The following is an 18646-nucleotide window of genomic DNA, read 5'->3' as shown; positions in this document are numbered from 1 at the left end:
TACCTTTGTGACATTTATTTGAACTTTTCCTACAAATTCTTATGCTGATTAAATAATTTGTTGTGAATTTTCAATGAATTAGACAAGAATGCAAAATACAAGCATTTTCACTTTCTCAGCGTATTCTCAGCATTGTATTATATATGTATGATGTGGTCTCCAGGTCATAGAGAAGAATTCTGGTGGATGGTGGTATGTCCAGATCGGGGAAATGGAGGGTTGGGCACCCTGCTCCTATATTGATAAACGCAAGAAGCCCAACCTGAGCCGGCGAACCAGCACGCTCACCCGCCCCAAAGTTCCACCACCTGCTCCACCAGTCAAAAAGGATCCAGAGGAATCATCTTCTCTGGGCGGCTCAGCCTCCAAAGTGCCAGAATCCCCCAGTCAGCGTGTCTACGAAGAGCCGGAATATGACATTCCCGCCCTTGGCTTTGAGGATTTGGACTCCAAAGGTTCTCCAAAACCAGAACCTCGAAAATTTGAAATCAAAAGCAATCCATTGGCTGCCGAGAGAATCGCACAGGCCGGCAAAGCATCACCTTTATTAAAGGTAATGACCTCTCCCTTGAGGAAAAGAAACTCGATGGAGAATATCAATAAGGAGGAGGTAATTTATGAGAATGAAGGCTTCAGGTACTCCTCCGATGACTTTGTGTCTCCTAGAGACTCCAGTGGTTGCGATTCAGACACCCAAAGGAGTCTCACTTTGGGTCATAAACCTCTCAGCTCCTCTTCCTCTCATGGAGGAGCGAGGTCCCTCCGCAAGGTAACCCCGGATATAAATCGAAGTCATTCACTTGGTCGTGCAGAGAGACACAGTCCCAGGTCGTCATCAAGCGAATCAGGTCGTAATCCCAAAAGAGAACCAGTCATGCGTAAAGACGTAGAAATTCGGATCGGTCAGAGTCCCTTGGCCAGGCCCAAACCAGTGGTGCGCCCCAAACCTCTCCTTACAAAGTCAGAGCCACAAAGTCCGGAAAGAATGGACATCAGCAGTTTACGCCGGCAGCTGCGTCCCACAGGCAGTCTCCGGCAAGGACCGGTCCGTGCGGTACGTGGTGGTGAGGATTCCGAGACGGCTTCAATTGTGTCCTCTGAGGACTCCATTTCCACAAGGAGCACCTCGGATCTCTCAAGCGTATATTCCAAGGGCAGCCGAGGTGGGGAATCAGACCACGAGAGTGCATTCTACAGAACCACAGATGCCTATGAACGAGCCCAGGAGTCAGAGCTCAGCTTCCCGGCTGGTGTCGAGGTGGAGGTGCTGGAAAAACAGGAAAGTGGATGGTGGTTTGTTCGTTGGGGTGAAGAAGAGGGTTGGGTACCTACTTTCTACCTGGAGTCAGTCAGACATCCCAATGATGTAGTTGTTCAAGAGGTCCGTGATTGTCCTCTTGTTGATCTCTGTGGCACCAACAAGTCCAACAGCCTTGAGAAGAATGAGCAACGTGTTCAGGCCCTCAACAACCTCAACCAGCAGAACCTGAGAAGCTTGAGCAACCCTAGTCCACCAATCCCATCCAAACCACCCGGGGGCTTTGGTAAACCTCCCGCAATGCTGAATGGCTCAGGCATACGGATGAGGAATGGCATTCGACAGGCAGCGGTGCGACCACAGTCTGTCTTTGTTTCTCCACCACAGCCTTTGAAGGACACCAACATCCATACTGGATCTTTGAGAAGAAATGAATCGCTGGGAGCAGGTGACCACTTGAAGTCCGGAGGTGGCGTTCGGCGAAACTCGTCCTTCACTGCTGTTCGGGCGCAGCCGGTGAGCGATGTGCGGGTGAGGGCTGGGACCACCATTACAGCACCCGTTGGAAGTCAAAGCCCCTTGATTGCCCAGAGAAATGGAATTCCAGTCTCTACAGTAAGACCCAAGCCCATTGAGAAGACACACCTCATTCACAACAATCTTCGAGAGGTTTACGTTTCCATCGCTGATTACCGCGGGGACGAAGAGACCATGGGTTTCTCAGAAGGCACTAGTCTTGAAGTTTTAGAAAAGAATCCAAATGGATGGTGGTACTGCCAGGTTGTAGATGGCTTACATGGACGTAAAGGCTGGGTGCCATCTAACTACCTGGAGAGGAAAAAATAACTCTCCAAAAATGTTCTAAAAATGCACAATTGTAATCAAAATGTATGAAGAAGAACTGTCTGGAGGACTGTGCTTTTAATTTTAAATGAGAGGGACAGAGCCTTTCAGGGGTTTACATTAAAACTAAAGTAATGCAGGTGAATGTCTAGCAAAATACCTGCCATAATTTTATGCCAAATGGGTGCCTTCGTCCATCATTCACTGAATGTTAAGAGGAATCAGTAAATACCAGTATACCAACATGAAAACCAAACGTCTTGGTGCCATAGGCCTACGAGTGCAGAAATCACCAAACTTATTTTTGTTACAATGTTAAAAAGATAATTTCCGCATAGGAGTGTAAGAATACGTGCAAATCTAATATTTAGCACTCAAAACCCAGAAACAGAATGTCAACAAAAATCTGAACAGAAATACCAACAAAATCAAATGTTATCTGCAATTGAGCGAAACCAAGCATAACTTTGATTCTTTTTTTTTAAACTAAATGTTTTGTTTTTTGAAAAAATGTGTCTGATGTTTTATATTTTCCTTAGAGATGTATTTCTGCTTTCTTGTAACATCCTAACAAAATCAAACAATTTCAGGACACCATTATTTACGTCTCTTTGACTTCCCCGTTCTTTAAATCAGCAGCAGTCCCAAATTCAATAGAACATATTAAAGGAAAACAGTCTGTGAAAGCAACATGCGTCTATGCATAGACCACCTCATTCCCCACCTCATTACTGGGTTTACGCCCAAGTTTAGTTTACAAAGTGAATCTGGTCCTACTGTTTCTGGTCATATTCAGGGTAGACGGCTTCAGAGGACAGGACTTTAGATTTTGCTGCTCTATGTGTGCTATATTGGCTGTGTTTGCAGTGATAATTCATAAATCAGGACTGGAAAATATTACGTTTTGTTCAGCATTTAATCCCAGGGAAGTAGTAACATAACATTGAGCCCAAAATGTGATAACACCAAAGAAGAAAACCGACACGTTTGCTAGTTTGTTTTAGAATTAGTATTTATTTTATGGGTACAAAGAAATACAGTGTATTCAGAAAAACCTAAACGAGGTTTCAAAACTGAGATCAAAGTATATTTAATTGTTTTATCTGGAAGCACTTGATTTTTTTAACCCAAAGAAAAGCACATTAATATGCAAGGTTAATTCATACATTACGATATTGCTGGGCAGTATTGAATTTGAAATTTAAAGATAACACAAGCAGTTTAAAAGCAAAGAGTTTACTTCTGTAATTTAAAGAATAGTATTTCTTGCTATCTTAGTCCATAGTCCAAACTTTGATTTGTCTTCATTACGTCCCCCTTCAGTTGCGATTGATTCAATTAAATAATGTTCATTGAAAATTGTACCAATCGTGTGATGTTCAAGACTGCTGAAATATTTTTCTAATGAAAAGTGTGAGCTCTTAAATGGGTTTAACACTACGTTTATGTTATTTCATTTCTGCTGGACAGTATTATAGTGTTAAACAGTTTAAACATTAATTACCTGCTAGATTGCAGTTATATTCCATTAAGCAGATTTGTCTATTTTGTCTTGTTTTGTTTGTTGTTGTGTGATCACACATGGACTACAATGATGATTGAGGTGGGTCAGTTGTTGTAAATCAATGCATTTAAGCTTTTAAAAGCAAGAATGCATTGGTTTAAAAATGCAGTGTGCTTCATCAGCATATAATTTATTTAACAAAATTTGTCCTTTTTAAGTTTTTATATATTTTTTGGGTACTTTTGTCTTGCAAACATGTCACATGTTATATAGTTATAGGACGCTTTCTCTAAAAAAAAAAAACGTTTCTTTTGGTAACACAAATTGGCTACTGCTATATTCCAAGCTTTTATTCTACCAAGCAATAATTTTTGCCTCTGATTTGGGACAACATTAATTGCAGTAGATATATCTGGAAATCACAAACTAAGTTTTATATATTCAGCCTAAAAAAAAATCTTTTTCCCAAATTATTTTTATCAAGAATTTGTTTTTCCCCCAGGCTGAATGCTGCACCTTTAGCAACTGGACTCTTCCTTTCTCGTTATTGAGCCACATATAATGCCTGATTTGTAATCATTATATATATATATATATATATATATATATATATATATATATATATATATATATATATATATATAAAATTCATGTTATTTTAATTTCATCCTCCCACAAATGAAACCAACAAAATTTTCACACCACACACTAATTATAAGCCAAGTAAAATACAGCATTAAAAATTGGAAAGAGCACAAATTCTACCCACAAGGCTATAATTACAAATATAGGTTTTGGTGGAAAACAGCATGGCTCTTTTGTGAATTTCGTATAATTGTGATGGGACCAAATTTGATGGAGTGTTTATTCGAATGTATCATTTAAAAAATAACTGCAATAATGGGATTTTAAAGTTCCAATTCGGATATTTTTTTTTTTTAACTTTTTAACTTTTAAATTAAAAAATGAAAAATGAGCCATTGCACTCTCGCTCTCTTTTTGACGAAGGCATTATAGAAATGTGTCGACTCGCTACAGCACAGCGCTTGTGATGGATGTTGCAAAGCTCAATTAACGCAATGCTTTTTATCTTCATTTGCGCTTAAACTATTTAGAAGGAAACGAGTGTCAAACTAGTTATTATTTCATATTAATTCTGTATCTGGTAGCTTTGTTCTATGTCTTTATTTATTTAATTTGTATGCTTTTTTTTTTAGGAACAATATTGTGTTTTACTGTTATTTTTATTTTTTCACCTGTTCACTTTTGACATTACTCAGATGGAATGAGGAAATGTGCAATACAAAAACATGCATCTCACCAAGTAAGAATTAAGTATTGAAAATACAGTTTTTTTACATATTCATTCAAAACCCATGAGGTAAAACAAATCTATTCAATATTGCCTGGCTTGTTTTGTCCCATAGGTATTTTGTATCCTCTTCAAAGTGATCATATCATGTTACCCAGTGTATTTGAAAAATGTTATGCTGAATGTTAAAACCCTCCAATTAACTGACACCTACAGTTTACCACCAAACCTTGAATTTAAAGTGATTTCTACATGCGTTCTTAAACGTCTTACCCACTAAACTGAATCACCATGGAAATAATGAGGAAGCATGGGCATACTGTATCTGATCAGTCAGTTCAGCTTGTCAAATCACAGTCACGTTTTTTGAGACAGTGGGCTTAAACCAGCAACAGCAGCTATGTATTTGGTCTCCACCACACAGTACCAAATGCTCGACATGTCTCTCTGACATCCACCCCTACGTGCCACAGTTACCATGGCAAACACATCTTCTCTATCCTAAATTACATTCGTCAACAGCAAGGACTTACAGAATAATGTATCATTGCCAACAAGGTTGTTTTAGGTGCACTCAGTAATTTCTTTCCTCATTAAAATGTGTACTTTTTAATTAATAGTAAATAATAATAGTATAATTAATTAATAGTAATTTTGGCCACTCATGTGAGATGAAGACTCCAGTCATGTCAGTAACCTTATAAAAGCTCTTTTATACTACATGGTGTAGGGGTGCGTCATGGGGGCTGCCATGTTAGCATCACATGACCAGCTGAATACTACTGGCTTAATCTCAGTAACCGGTCTGTAATTTGACACTTTCACTAATTGATTAAATGAATCATTGCTTATTGACCATAGCGAATTTCTACAATGGCATCTGTAACTGGAAACTATTGTTTTTGAATGATGCAGCATCCAGACCACTAGATGTCAGTGTAAGCCATACTTCGACATACTAAAATTACTGAGTGCACCTTTAACAGTAAGAGATCCAGGTTTAAATCTATCACATCTTAAAATAAGATGAACTGCATATGTCATGTTATTACGTATCCTAATTAGAGTGTATTACAATCTAAACTCTTCCGGTCTGAACTCATTCATATTTGAACTCACTTGTATGCCTTTTGAATGTCAGATTTCTGTGTACATTGCGAAAGCCTACAAGTGCATTCAGATGAACGCATGTAGCAAGAAAGTTTCTATGTAAGAGGAGAGAATTTGACACTGGTTGAAAATGAGGAGATTTATGAAAGTCTATCTTGGATTTTCAAGAGATTACACTTATTAGAGTTGAGATGTCTTTTGCTTTCCCTGCTTAAAAAGGCTCTTCAACAGACAGTTGACTTCTTTTCTTTTTCTCGGTTTTAATTTTAAAGAACCGTTCTAAGATCTTACTTTTTTATACAGCTTAAGAATTAGAATAGATAATTGTTATTGTAAGAAGAAAAGGATTGTGAGTGAATTTGTGTGCTTGTGTGGCGTATTCTGAGGTGGTTTGTGTAAGGGATTTTTTAAAATGGTGGCGAGAGAAGGTGAATAGTAGGAATGTTTGTTTTGATGTTTGGTTAGAAACGGAAACAAGCCAGTTAAGGTCAGTACCTGTATGATTAAATGACTTATGAAGATGCATTTGCTTTGAAAAGATTGGACAAGTGTCCTTGAAAAAGAAAGGCCTTTGTCGTAATTAGCAGCAAGCCATTATGACGTCACAGTGCTATTGTAGATTCATAATGGCACTGGTGAGTCACAGTGTTCTCTGTACCTTTGGAGTTATTTCTGTTGGAAAACTGTCTGCCACTTAATTCGAGCAAGCAGTCTGACCTTCAAAGGTCTTAGTGCTTCGGTAAACACATGCTGAGGTTCAGAGACTCGCGAACAGCTATGTTCCACCCCGCGCTGCTGCAAACCTCTTAACAACAATTTAAAAGTTGCTAACAGAATCTGAGAATAGGATTTCTCATCTCAGCACACCCACTGCGCCATCAGGAGTTGAGGCAGTCTGTGAAATCACATTACGCAAGCACTCGGTTAATTACAGAGGCTTGGGACAAGCACAGTGAATACAAATGTCACACTGATTGTGGATGTCGAGCTGCCAGGGGGTTTGGATCAGATGCTGAGATAGATTGATCGCGTCTCTAATGGCTCACAGCATGTCGAGACGTATTAACATCATCAAGAAGAATTATTTGCGCTTCCCGTGTCTGCGAATGGCTTCATTTAGAGGCGTCTATAAGATGCTGAATTGTTGTGTTGGGGTTTAACGAAAGTTGTGAGAATGAACATGATTGATTGAGGCATGTTGTTTAGTTGAGCGCTTGAATATTAACAAAGTTTGATAAACCTGATCTAGGGTAGACAGTAGACATTTAATCCAAATGATAACAAGACTGTGAGAGAGAGAGAGACAACTGTGCACTTACACTATACACTTTGCATCTAGTGTATGAATTTTCAAAGTGTAGTACCGTCCCAAATGGAACGGTTACGTTTTTACTACACGGTTTTTGTGTGCTAGAGTAGGCCTAATTTAGGCATGGATTAGAGTTGAGAAAGTCATACGTTTGTGGCACTAATAAGTGCTTAGCGAGAGTTTCAGTATGTTTTATTTTTTGTTTTTGTGTCATTTTTGAGTAGGACACAGATACATGAGTGTTTGGTATGAGGGAGTAGGCTGTGTTTTTGTTTTCACTTTGATGGGAACGAGTGCGGAGAGGTAACATGCTGCAGATATCTGATTTCTCGCTGTTTTCTGTCGCTGTCTTTGTGCGGCTGTCTGCTCTAATTACCACTTAATTAACAGTCAGGGAAATAACAGCACATGGGGCCAGTAACATCTCACTTAAAGGCAATCGACCGCTGAGTGTTTTGATAAGTGCCACCTCTATGTAAGATACATTTATTGAGGTTTGTTGTTTTTATTACGCTCTCCCCCTATGTATTGCCACATGTCTGTTTGTTCAAATGGTCTCCTCATCTTTAAGATAACAAATCCTTGAGCATTCCCTCAAACCCGACTGTCTTAGTAATCAAAGTCATTCTTAAGCCAGTCTCAAATTCTCAAACAGGAAAAGACAATGCAGATGGCAGGCAAACTAAATGGCACAGATCATTTGACATTGGGAATGTTTGGTTGCATATTTGAAAACATAGGAATACATTAAAACGTGTGCCCTTGAAACATTGAGAGAAAGCCTTGCATTGATATTGTTCAGCACTCAGCCAAATCTACATTTTGTAAGCATTCATTTTAAAGATGTGTTCTACAGCTTCAGCTTTTAATTTTCAGCATTTTTGTTTTGTGATTTTTACTTTTAATTTAGTTTTTGTACCTTTTTATGTTTACAATGTATCTTGCATTGTCCTAAAGGAAAACACAATAAAATGTATCCTTGTTCTTATGCCTAGCTGTCATGTGTTCGTCTATATATAAACAGACCACCCAAATACTGGCACACATTTATCTTTTACAGACATTTATTTACCCTCATGCCATTCCAGACGTTTATGAATTCTATGTTCGGAATAGCATACAATACTAACACATTACTCTTACTATTTCTACACTATAGTATGTATACTGTGCACAGTATGCACATTTTCTTTAACCATTGAATTCTGTATCCATTGACTAGGACTTTCTAATTTAACAAGCTCATTCTTGATTTAAGGTCCTTTACGTCAAGGCCACCCAATGACCCTAGTCCAAGTACCTGTAGTTTTGTAAAAACATGCATTCACTATTAAGCCAACAATACTAGTTCATGCCTAGTAAATCCAAAAGGAAATTACCCACCAAGGTAATTAAGGCCAACCTGATCACATGAACATTTTTACATAATTTACGAGTTGGCTATTTCGTATGATCTCGCTCAAGTTTGTTCGCATAAAGTTTCACGCATGAAGCATTAAGGACTTTCTATTTAATATTATACGCTTACCCAAACCCCTTATCTAAACCTAACCTATCAGTAGAGTGTGTAAACATGATAGGAAACTGTTGTGTGTGACAGAAGCAAGTAATTGTCGCATACTAGATGGAAACGATGTCCAGCGACGCCATTGGCTGTAGTGAAATTCGTAAGAATTCAAACGAGTGCATCATACGAATTAGCCAAATTTAGAAAAGTTGTACGAATCCTGACGATTTTGTCACGATAGTGTGTTGGTCAAGGCCCAAACATAGTCTACTACACAAGTACGTGAATGCAGACGCAGCTTGCTACGCAAGCTCGATTTCACGCGTTGTTGCGAAATGTGTCAGAGCGCGCAATACATAACCTAACGCAAGTGCATGCTGTATTCTCAGAGTTGCCGCAAGGGACACTAAAGCAGACTTTCTTTTTTTCAGTGAACAACTGTCATGGTGAAGGAGCAATTTGAGGAGAGTCTTGCCGAACAAGTTCGATTATACAAACTGTCGTCTTTTCGGCAAATACAAAAGAACACACTTCTCAACTGTCGACATGTTGACTCCACCACATCCGGTTTTGTGGCGCTTAAAAAAAGTCTTTCACCCCCTTGTGGTCCAAGGTTTGTAACCGACAGAGCAACACAAGAGCGCAGGTAATGGATGTACAGCGGAACCACACATTGGCCATACGTTGGCAAAGCACTCGCGTCTGCGTTTGCGTACTTGCATGAAGTATGTTTGGGCCCTTACCCAGGGCTGTAGCTAGCAGGGTGAAAGGTGGTAACAATTCTAGGGGCCCAAAGGTCCAGGGACCGTGCAACAAATTCGAAATGGATTTTTTGAATAGGTAAGGGGCCCAGAGCAATATAGAGCCAGGGGGACCAGAATTCCTTACTACGGCCCTGCCCTTACCCACCACCAATCTTGTTTCTGGACTGGATCGAAACAAAGTCATAAATGGGAAGACCCTTTCCTCCAAACGATTAACTGCTGTGATCTCTGTGATGTTGACTGCTGATTTTGCACTAGTTTGGTTTCTTGCTCCATCGTTATTTCCTGTTTTGTTATCTCATGTAGCAGTGCTGAAACATGTGGTTAATATATCACTGTTTCTGGTACTTTTCAACATTTCAAATGGAGAAGGGTGAACACCACAAATGCGTCCTTCACATTGACTTCCATGTAGACCTAATATCTTAAGAAATGTGCATGCTTTGTTTTGTAAACTGTCCAATAGCACTATGATAAAGGGCATCAGGTCATCCTATCAAAATGAAATACAGTGTTTGTAAATGTGTACCTAAAAGAATGGATGAACGTTGTGTACATTGAGAAATACAATGTATCTTCAAATAATATTTTCCACAGAAAAGGAAGGAACAAGAGTTGGAATTTCTTTGACTGGCATTTCATTATAATATTTGAATAATCCTTTTATTCAAGGTCCTGTGAGATAAAGGATATTTCTGGGCATACAGGGAAGCTTCAATAGATTTGCAATGCTACAGAAGAAGAATCAACACAATTTTCCGTGCAGCTTTTGATAATAATTGACAGTTATACTTATTTGAAGGTAATATTCAAAGAATTGCTCATTTCCAAAGGTTTTCTATAGTGTCATAACAAACATGAGAATGGGGGAGATGGGGGAAATGAAGTGGTTGGAGAGACTATATTTTCGTCCACTAGGGGGCAGACGTAAACAAGCTTTAGCCATTATGCAAGAAGTGCAGCACTGACGTTCAACCGAGATGGAAAAAGTGCATTCACAGTGGGTTGCCGTACTGGTTTGTCTCAAAAATATGTACCCTTAAACACGTGGAGAGATCTCCATCCTCCTCCTCTCGACTCCACAGCACATCCAAGCACAGCATCAAATATTTCTTTGATCTCTCATCTGTGCTCCTCTAATCTGAAGCACGTCAAGCCACACCTGTTAAGCGCCACCTTTAATGATTGATTCAGGGTCAGCTCTCTAGTCATATTTACTTTCAGACCTTATTTTGAACTGATCCAGGGTCAGCTGATGTGGGTTGTTGAGATGTAACTATTGTTGAGGCGTTTGTCATTAAAGGAATATTCCGGGTTCAATATACAAGTTCAGCTCAATCGACAGCATTTGTCGCATTATATTGATTACCTTACACACAAACACACTCGCACACACAAATATTTGAATTGCCCCTCCTTTTCTTTACAAAAAGCAAAATTCTGGGTTGCAGTGAAGCACTTAAAATGGAAGTGAATGGAGCCAATCCGTAAAATACTAAAATACTCTCTGTTTCAAAAGTATAGCCACAAGACATAAACAGTATGTGTGTTAACATGATTTTAGTGTGATAATATCACTTACTAACCTTTTCTGTGTAAAGTTATAGCCAATTTTACACCTCTGTTGCCATGGCAATGTATGTCAACAAACCCTAAAACCCCCCAGAAGACTATAAAAATGATGATTTAAACAACCGTACTGTTCAAATAATATACATGTTTTAACAGAATAATGAATGTAGATGCTTTTATTAAATTGTATGCTTCACATTTCAGCCTTTAAACTCTTCAAAAATTGTCCCATTCACTACCAATTACCACTTTGTAAATGCCTCACTGTTACTTATATTTGTGCATAAGTAAAAATATATTTTTTGTGGTAATCAACATAATACCACGTTGTCGATGTAGCTTAACTTGCATTGATTTGAACCCAGAATATTCCTTAAATGTTTTGAAATAGAATAATTGTAAAACAATTACGAATATTTGGAAAATTGGAATATTTAGAAAAGTCTAGTTAAAGAATAAAAAAAATAATTTAGAAAAGAGATTTTATTTATATGAGTCTTATAATGTGGGGCCTAAAAATACATGTTCATGTTAAATCTGGGTGTTTTATTTTTTATTTTAATCTGGAAATAGATTTTAAAAATTACTTTAAAGTTATGACACAAATGTATAAAGAATATATAAGATTCTGCACTATTTGTACAGCAGGTCACTTTTAAAATATAAAGAAATTCTTAGTATTTGCTGTCAACTTGTTGCACATTATTATGCTGATAATATAAATCTTTAATAAAAATGTTGCATTAAATTATAAAAGCATGCTAAATAGAAAAATTTTCACTAGTGGCATCACATTTTTAAACCCAATAAATGTGAATATGAATAAATATCATGTTATTGAATTGAATGATCAACACCCCACTCACTGAAACACATCTGCAAAGTTTATTGACACAGTCATCTTTAACTCAGACAAAACAAAGATTCATAAATTTATCACAGACTTCAAGATAAAAAACAATCAAACATGAGTTTGAGTCAAAAATAGAATGCCACAATAAGCCAAGCCAATTTTTTCACTACTGACCTCATGGACTCACTGAATCACTGATTCATTTAACAACTCAGCCCTTAACTGAATCCTGGGAAAGAGGAATCATACCTTTTTTGATTCAACTATCAGTTTGGTCCCACTGTTCACCAATGGGTAATGAGTGAACGAAACACAATGGTCATAAATGCTTAACAGGAAAGAACAATTACTAGGATAAAGAAGCAATTCCAAGAATATTGGAATTGTAAATATAAGATAAAAAAAAAGGTTTTGTTTTCATTACTATTGAATATTATTATAACTGAAAAAATATTCAGATCTGATATTCAAATTTAAACGATTCAAGGTGGGGGTGAATTTATGCAATCCCTGATCCCACATATAGTTACCCCACAAAACATATAAAACATAGATTGTATTCGTTAACATTAGTAAACAAAATTAGTTAACCAATGAACAATACTTTTATAGCACTTATTAAACTTGGTTAATGTTAAATTCAACATACACATTTTTTAAATTAAACTAATATGAGCTTTAGCTAATGCATTACAGATAACACAAACAAATAATATACAATGTATTATCTGAAATTAGCATTAACCAAGATTATTAAAGGTGCACTCAGTAGCTTTTTACTTGACATCTAGAACTTGCAGTGACACCTAATGGCGTGGATGCAGCATCATACAAAATCAATAGTTTTCTGTCACAGATGCCATTGTAGAAATTCACTATCCACAGTCAGACATGATTCATTTAATCCAAGAGTGAAAGTGTCCAATAACAGAGCAGTTCCTGAAATTAAGCGAGTAGTAGATGTGATCTCAACATGGCAGCCCCCACGAGGGGACCCTCTCCATGTAGAATAAAACAGCTTTTATAAGGTTACTGATGTGACTAGTATCTTCATTTCATGTGAGTGCTCATGATTTTATATACTGTTTATGTTTAAAAATTACTATTCATAAAATTCATACAAATAAAAAAACTAATACTGAGTGCACCTTTAAATGCTGTAAAATTATTGTTACTTCATTGTATCGAATGCATTAACTGTTAACATACTGTATATAACCTTATTGTAAAGTGTTACAGAGATTTCATTACAAGGATAAATTATAGAAATGTGGGATAGCATAAGTGGTTCACTTATTCATACAAGATGATCTTAATTTTGTCCAAACATCAACAGAAAGATGATGTCATAAAGGGGGTAACATGTAACCAATACAATCAAATTGAATAAAGTGACAAAAACACAAAGATTGCCCTTAAATTACACCCTAAATTGTGCATCTTTAGAAAATTACAGAAAATTTAATGAACATATGTCAAAATAAACTTTAAAGGAAAAGGTGCCAGATTTATTTGATTAATACAAATGTGCAAATTTAGTCAATCTTCTTAAAAAAATTCAGACTCTTTAAATAAATGCTATCACCACAAATATTGGGCTTTGGGGCATTTTCGGGACAGTATGTAATTCTAGCAAGTTCGGATCTGTACATTTAGAGAGCTATACATGGAACAAAACACATACACGAAATTATAAAAAGACCTGATACCAAACCAAATGGATGTAATCTTTAGTTTATCTGGCTGATTGTTAACTGCTAAACCCCTGACAGGTGTACTGCTCACTATAGCTTGTGAATACAAGACAACCAGCACAAATGTCAAGAAATACATAGGTGTATGATCCTCAGAGGATTGAAGAGCAAACTGTACAATCATCATTTTAGGTCCAAAAATCCAAAAAAGAGACAAAAACAAAATCAGGAGCAACAGAAACACCTCAGATACAGCTAGTATAATAGGTTCCTCTAATGAACATAAATTAACATTCAAAAGTGAATCACCACCTCAAACAATAGAGCAAAACTCTTCACAGAGTAAGAGTGACGCTTCTCGACACGTTAGCATTGCCTAAAGGAGAGCTGGCTAATATTAATAGCAGCATGAATTTAAGCGCCAGTTGTCACGATTGCTTTACACAAGCTCACTGGCTAGTTATAAACAATATTAGCCTGCAGCACATTGTAGTTCAATGATATTACTCAAGCTGCAATGACATCCACACACAAACAAACACACAGGCACATACACTCAATCACGCATTACTGTATCCCCTTTTATTGTACTTATTTGCAAGAAATTGCAAAATGTGATGTGGATTTCTAAACAATTCTTCGCCTGTTCTAGTTATTGATGTGGATCCAACATGATTACTGATCGAGTGGGAAACTGAATTGGCATTTACAGGACAATAAAACTCTGTTTGACCTGAATGTATATTCTCTGTCACATTAAGAGGACCTCTAACCTCACCACCCATACACGGGTGAATATCCCAAAATTATGTCTATGTCACATTCAGGGCTGGACTGGGAAGAGAAATCGGCCTGGGATTTTACATGGCAAGTGGCCCAAAGAAGGGGGGCGGGGGGTGTTCACTGTCCTTTTCTGCATATCGCAGCGCCGTTTTGTGGTCCGTTTGCATAACGCAGTGGCTCATTTTAGCTTATCACGGCCCATTCGGCCCATTTCACGGGCGACCCACCAGCCCGCTCGGTTCTCCCGATGGACAGTCCGCCCCTGATCGGCCCCAATGTGTGTCAGCCCACTGGGAAACTGCCCGGTATGCCAGATTGCCAGTCCAGCCCTGGTCACATTGCACCCCAAAATCAAAAGGAAAAAATAAATAAAATAAGAAATAATATTCAATACAAGTTGAGCTAAATCGAAAGCATTTGTTGTGAGTAAGTGCCTTACTGTAACTGTCATTTTCAGCCTGATCTCATGAACTTTACATGACCATGGCAACATTTTTGCAAATTAAAATCCTTACCCTAAATCAACACCTAAACATAACTGACAGTGTTTTAAAAGCAAACTCGACATTAAAAGCACATTTACTGAAGCAAACACGTCATTTTGTGTCTCTTCTATGTCACTTTTGCTTCACTATCACTTTCACTCCAAACGTCCTTAGCTGGGCTCAAGGCTCAGTTTCCGAGTCCAAAGTCAAACACTTATCAGTTGGGCTACCACGCAAGCTTATCACTTTGAATAAGTGTGTAAATGTAAGTGGGTCTGTAATACATGCGTTAAAATGTATCTTTTTTCGAATGATGCGTTAGAGTAAAAGTGTTTTGATATAATAACATAGCAGGCTGCGAGAAATGGAAGCGCAGCGTAGTTCTAGCGGGAAGACTAGCAGCTGTACATCATCACATCATTAGCTGGGTAATTCCTAGCCAATCGCATGTAAGCCGTTGCTTTATAAGTCTGCTCACAATCTATCACATATCTGTTTCAGTGTGCTAACCGGCAACCTCCACCACCAGTTGAGTCCCGTCCCGCACGGGGGTAGGCTCCTCGCCCCTGCCTCCTATCTCCGGCAGGATATGATGGTTCCGGGTACAACTCCCTCGGACCGCCAGACGGGGCCAACGCCAAAGAGAGAGACATTACTTTTCAGTTTTACATTCATCAAATCATCTTAAACCTCACTCAAGCCTGCGTGTCTTCCCGATAGAAATAGATAGTAAAATAAATTTTTATAAAGTCATAATCAGCCGATGTACTGGTGATTTGCGTGAAAGTGAATAGTAGTAATGCCTCTAGTGTTCATTTCACCAGGAAACTGCAGCAAAGCGTACAAAGCGGCACATGAAGATCAGTTTGCAAAAATGTTGTTATGGTAACGTTCAATCAATATTGGCCATTGTTTTTTTAGGTACTTACAACAGAAGTAAATGCGGCCAATTTTTGGAGGGTTTAAAGGAAGATCATAATTTTAGAAAAAGCACTTACATTAATTCTTCTGTTACAACTTGTGAATTATTTGAGCAAAGTTGTTTAAATCATGGATTTTGCAGTTGTTTTGAAGTTATAGGGTTTGTTGTCATTACATTGTCATGGCAATGACATTTTCAAATTGGACATAACTTTCCACAGAAAAGGTTAGGAAGTGATTTTACCACACTAACATCATATTAACACATATATTGTTTATGTCTTGTGGCTATACTTTTGAAACTGTGAGTATTTTAACGTTTACGGATTGGCCCCATTCTCTTCCACTGTAAGTGCTAACCCAGATTTAAGCATTTTTAAAGAAAAGGAGGGACAAATCGAAATACATTTTGTGGTTATCAACATTATGCCACAGGGCTTAACTTGTACTGAACCTTGAATATTCCTTTAACCCTTCCTAGGTGTTGCGGTTCAATTTCTAAAATAGTTCTAAATGGGTCCAAAAGGGTTTTAAACTTATAATCAGTGTCTATAAATCAATAGTTTTATCTTCTAGTTGCTTTACTTTTTATTCAATTATCATTCACAATGCTTCAAGGGATGTACTGTATAGACATACCTCATTAAATAAAAGTTAATTAAAGTTAGTCAGAATCTTTTTTAAATACATTTAAAAAAAACATTGAATGTAAGTTTGTATTGTTGTGATTCATCTCGGAGGCCAACGCTGAAAAAGTGTGCAGTCCCTGTTGTGCTCTATCATTCCACAAAGCCTTCCATATCAACAGGGCATTACTTACTTCAACTAACACATAACAAGTGCAAGCTGTCGATAAACACGCTAAAGGAACACAACTAGAATGAAATGGCAAGGTATGAGCACACTGTACATCTTATCTGTCTCAGCTGACCACAGACAAAAATTGTGAGACACTGAGACGTTGTTTGTATAAATTTCATCTGTGAAAGTGCCATAGCTGACTCGGAGGACAGTAGAGAACAATGATAAATCAAAAACTGTGACAACCCCTATTGAACATGATTCCAGCTTTAAAAGATATGCACCTATGAACAAGGCTTCTGCAGTTTTTTATGGCTCACCGAGAGGGTAAAGGAAACCAAAAATGTCTTACATGGAAAGTCTCCCGTGAATCTCCTGAAATGTCCTGACTTGGTTGAGATATTTCCACTATTGTTGTCTTATATCAGTTGAAAAGACAGATTCTTTTATGGAACAGCAACATCCCTGGTTACCATAGCAACAGAGACTTGAGTATGAAATACAACAGACCTTTGTGAATGGATGCCTGAGCCTTGAAGGTTCAAGGGTTCAATAGTCATAGCCATGGGAACACAAACCCCATGAAGTCCCTGAACTGTGACATCACCCCTCACTTTAAATAAAGATCAATTGCAGATCTTTAATGGCCCTTATGAGGTTGGATGTGGGGGAGGGGCCCCTAAGTGCTCCGATAGGTCTTTATAATGTCTTTGATAGCTCTCCTACAGATCGGACAGCTAGCGTTGGCCATCTTTTTAAGGCGGAGGCCGCAGGTGTAGCAGAGACACATGTGTCCACAGGCGTAGATGACCGTGTCCACTGTGTTTTCATAGCATATTGAACACTCGTCCGGCCATGAGCCTGAGGAAGATGGGAAAGTGGGTGATTTGGAGAGACTGATGGGCGAGTTGGGTGTTGTTCCTGTAATGAGGAACAAATGTGTATTAAGGAACTACATACAAATACAAAAATGCATTTCAATTATGTGACAAATCTTCCATCAAACTAAATTGTGTAATCTATAATATAAAAATTATGAATTATTATAAATACATGTGAAGTATTTAATTCAAATTAAAAGTATGAACTACTGAAACTTGAATATATATATATATATATATATATATATATATATATATATATATATATATATATATATATATATATATTATAAACCAAATTCATAAGTTTTACTATGAATTGGTTTTACTATCAATCTTCACTTTCACATTTTTCTTATATTTTTGGTCTATTCGCATTCTACATGCATATCCCCACCTACTGGACAAGGAGGAGAATTTATAGTAAAGACTTATTGGTCTGTTTCTCACCCACACCTATCAAATATCTTGAGAAGACATGGATTAAACCACTGGAGTCATATGGATTACTTTTATGCTGCCTTTATATCCTTTTTCTTCTAAAAAAATCTTTGTTTGTGTTCAGCAGAAGAAAGAAAGTCATACACATCTGGGATGGCATGAGGGTCAGTAAAAGATGAGATAATTGTATTTTTGAGTGTACTATCCCTTTAAGATAAAAACACACATTTGATTGCCAAAAACTTTGCATTCAAATTTTAGATTTATGCCAAGCACTGACAATGACTTGCACAAATAAAAAGGCAAGATGCAGTGCAATAAATACAGTTTAACAGAACGCAGGTGTCTCGAGATACATTTTTAAAGGTTGACGTTATTTTCAACTTGGCACAGCATCTAAAAAACACAGCGCTCCTACACAAGACGCTCAATAAACTACAAAGGTGGCAAAATAGTCTAAGACATCCGTGCTGCGCATGTTTACAGAGAAAAACAATTGTAAAACTGTATGGATTGACGCAAAAGCCTTAGGTGGAGGTATTTCACAATAGCATTTTAACAGCCAGGAATTTTCTTGCAAAAATGTAAAACGGTCCTGTTTAGCTTAT

At 37.6% G+C, this 18646-nt stretch overlaps 2 protein-coding genes across 4 annotated transcripts in view; one reads left to right on the top strand and one right to left on the bottom strand.

The window, feature by feature from the left end:
- The window catches only part of LOC127643822 (SH3 and PX domain-containing protein 2A), a 129838-nt gene extending 125615 nt beyond the window's left edge, over positions 1-4223 (top strand). For all 3 annotated transcript variants that reach the window (XM_052126722.1, XM_052126720.1, XM_052126723.1), the window contains one exon: positions 164-4223. In XM_052126722.1, coding sequence (XP_051982682.1) covers positions 164-2104 — 1941 coding nt within the window. In that variant the 3' untranslated portion in view covers positions 2105-4223. The remainder of the gene's footprint in view (positions 1-163) is intronic.
- Positions 4224-11840: 7617 nt separating this feature from the next.
- Positions 11841-18646, bottom strand: part of LOC127644466 (E3 ubiquitin-protein ligase NEURL1-like) — a 58189-nt gene continuing 51383 nt past the window's right edge. Inside the window, exon 6 of the mRNA XM_052127659.1 lies at positions 11841-17637. Coding sequence (XP_051983619.1) covers positions 17396-17637 — 242 coding nt within the window. The 3' untranslated portion in view covers positions 11841-17395. The remainder of the gene's footprint in view (positions 17638-18646) is intronic.

This window comes from Xyrauchen texanus, chromosome 5 (assembly GCF_025860055.1).
Source record: "Xyrauchen texanus isolate HMW12.3.18 chromosome 5, RBS_HiC_50CHRs, whole genome shotgun sequence".
Taxonomy (NCBI): Eukaryota; Metazoa; Chordata; class Actinopteri; order Cypriniformes; family Catostomidae; genus Xyrauchen; species Xyrauchen texanus.
This window is presented reverse-complemented; position numbering and strand designations above follow the sequence as displayed.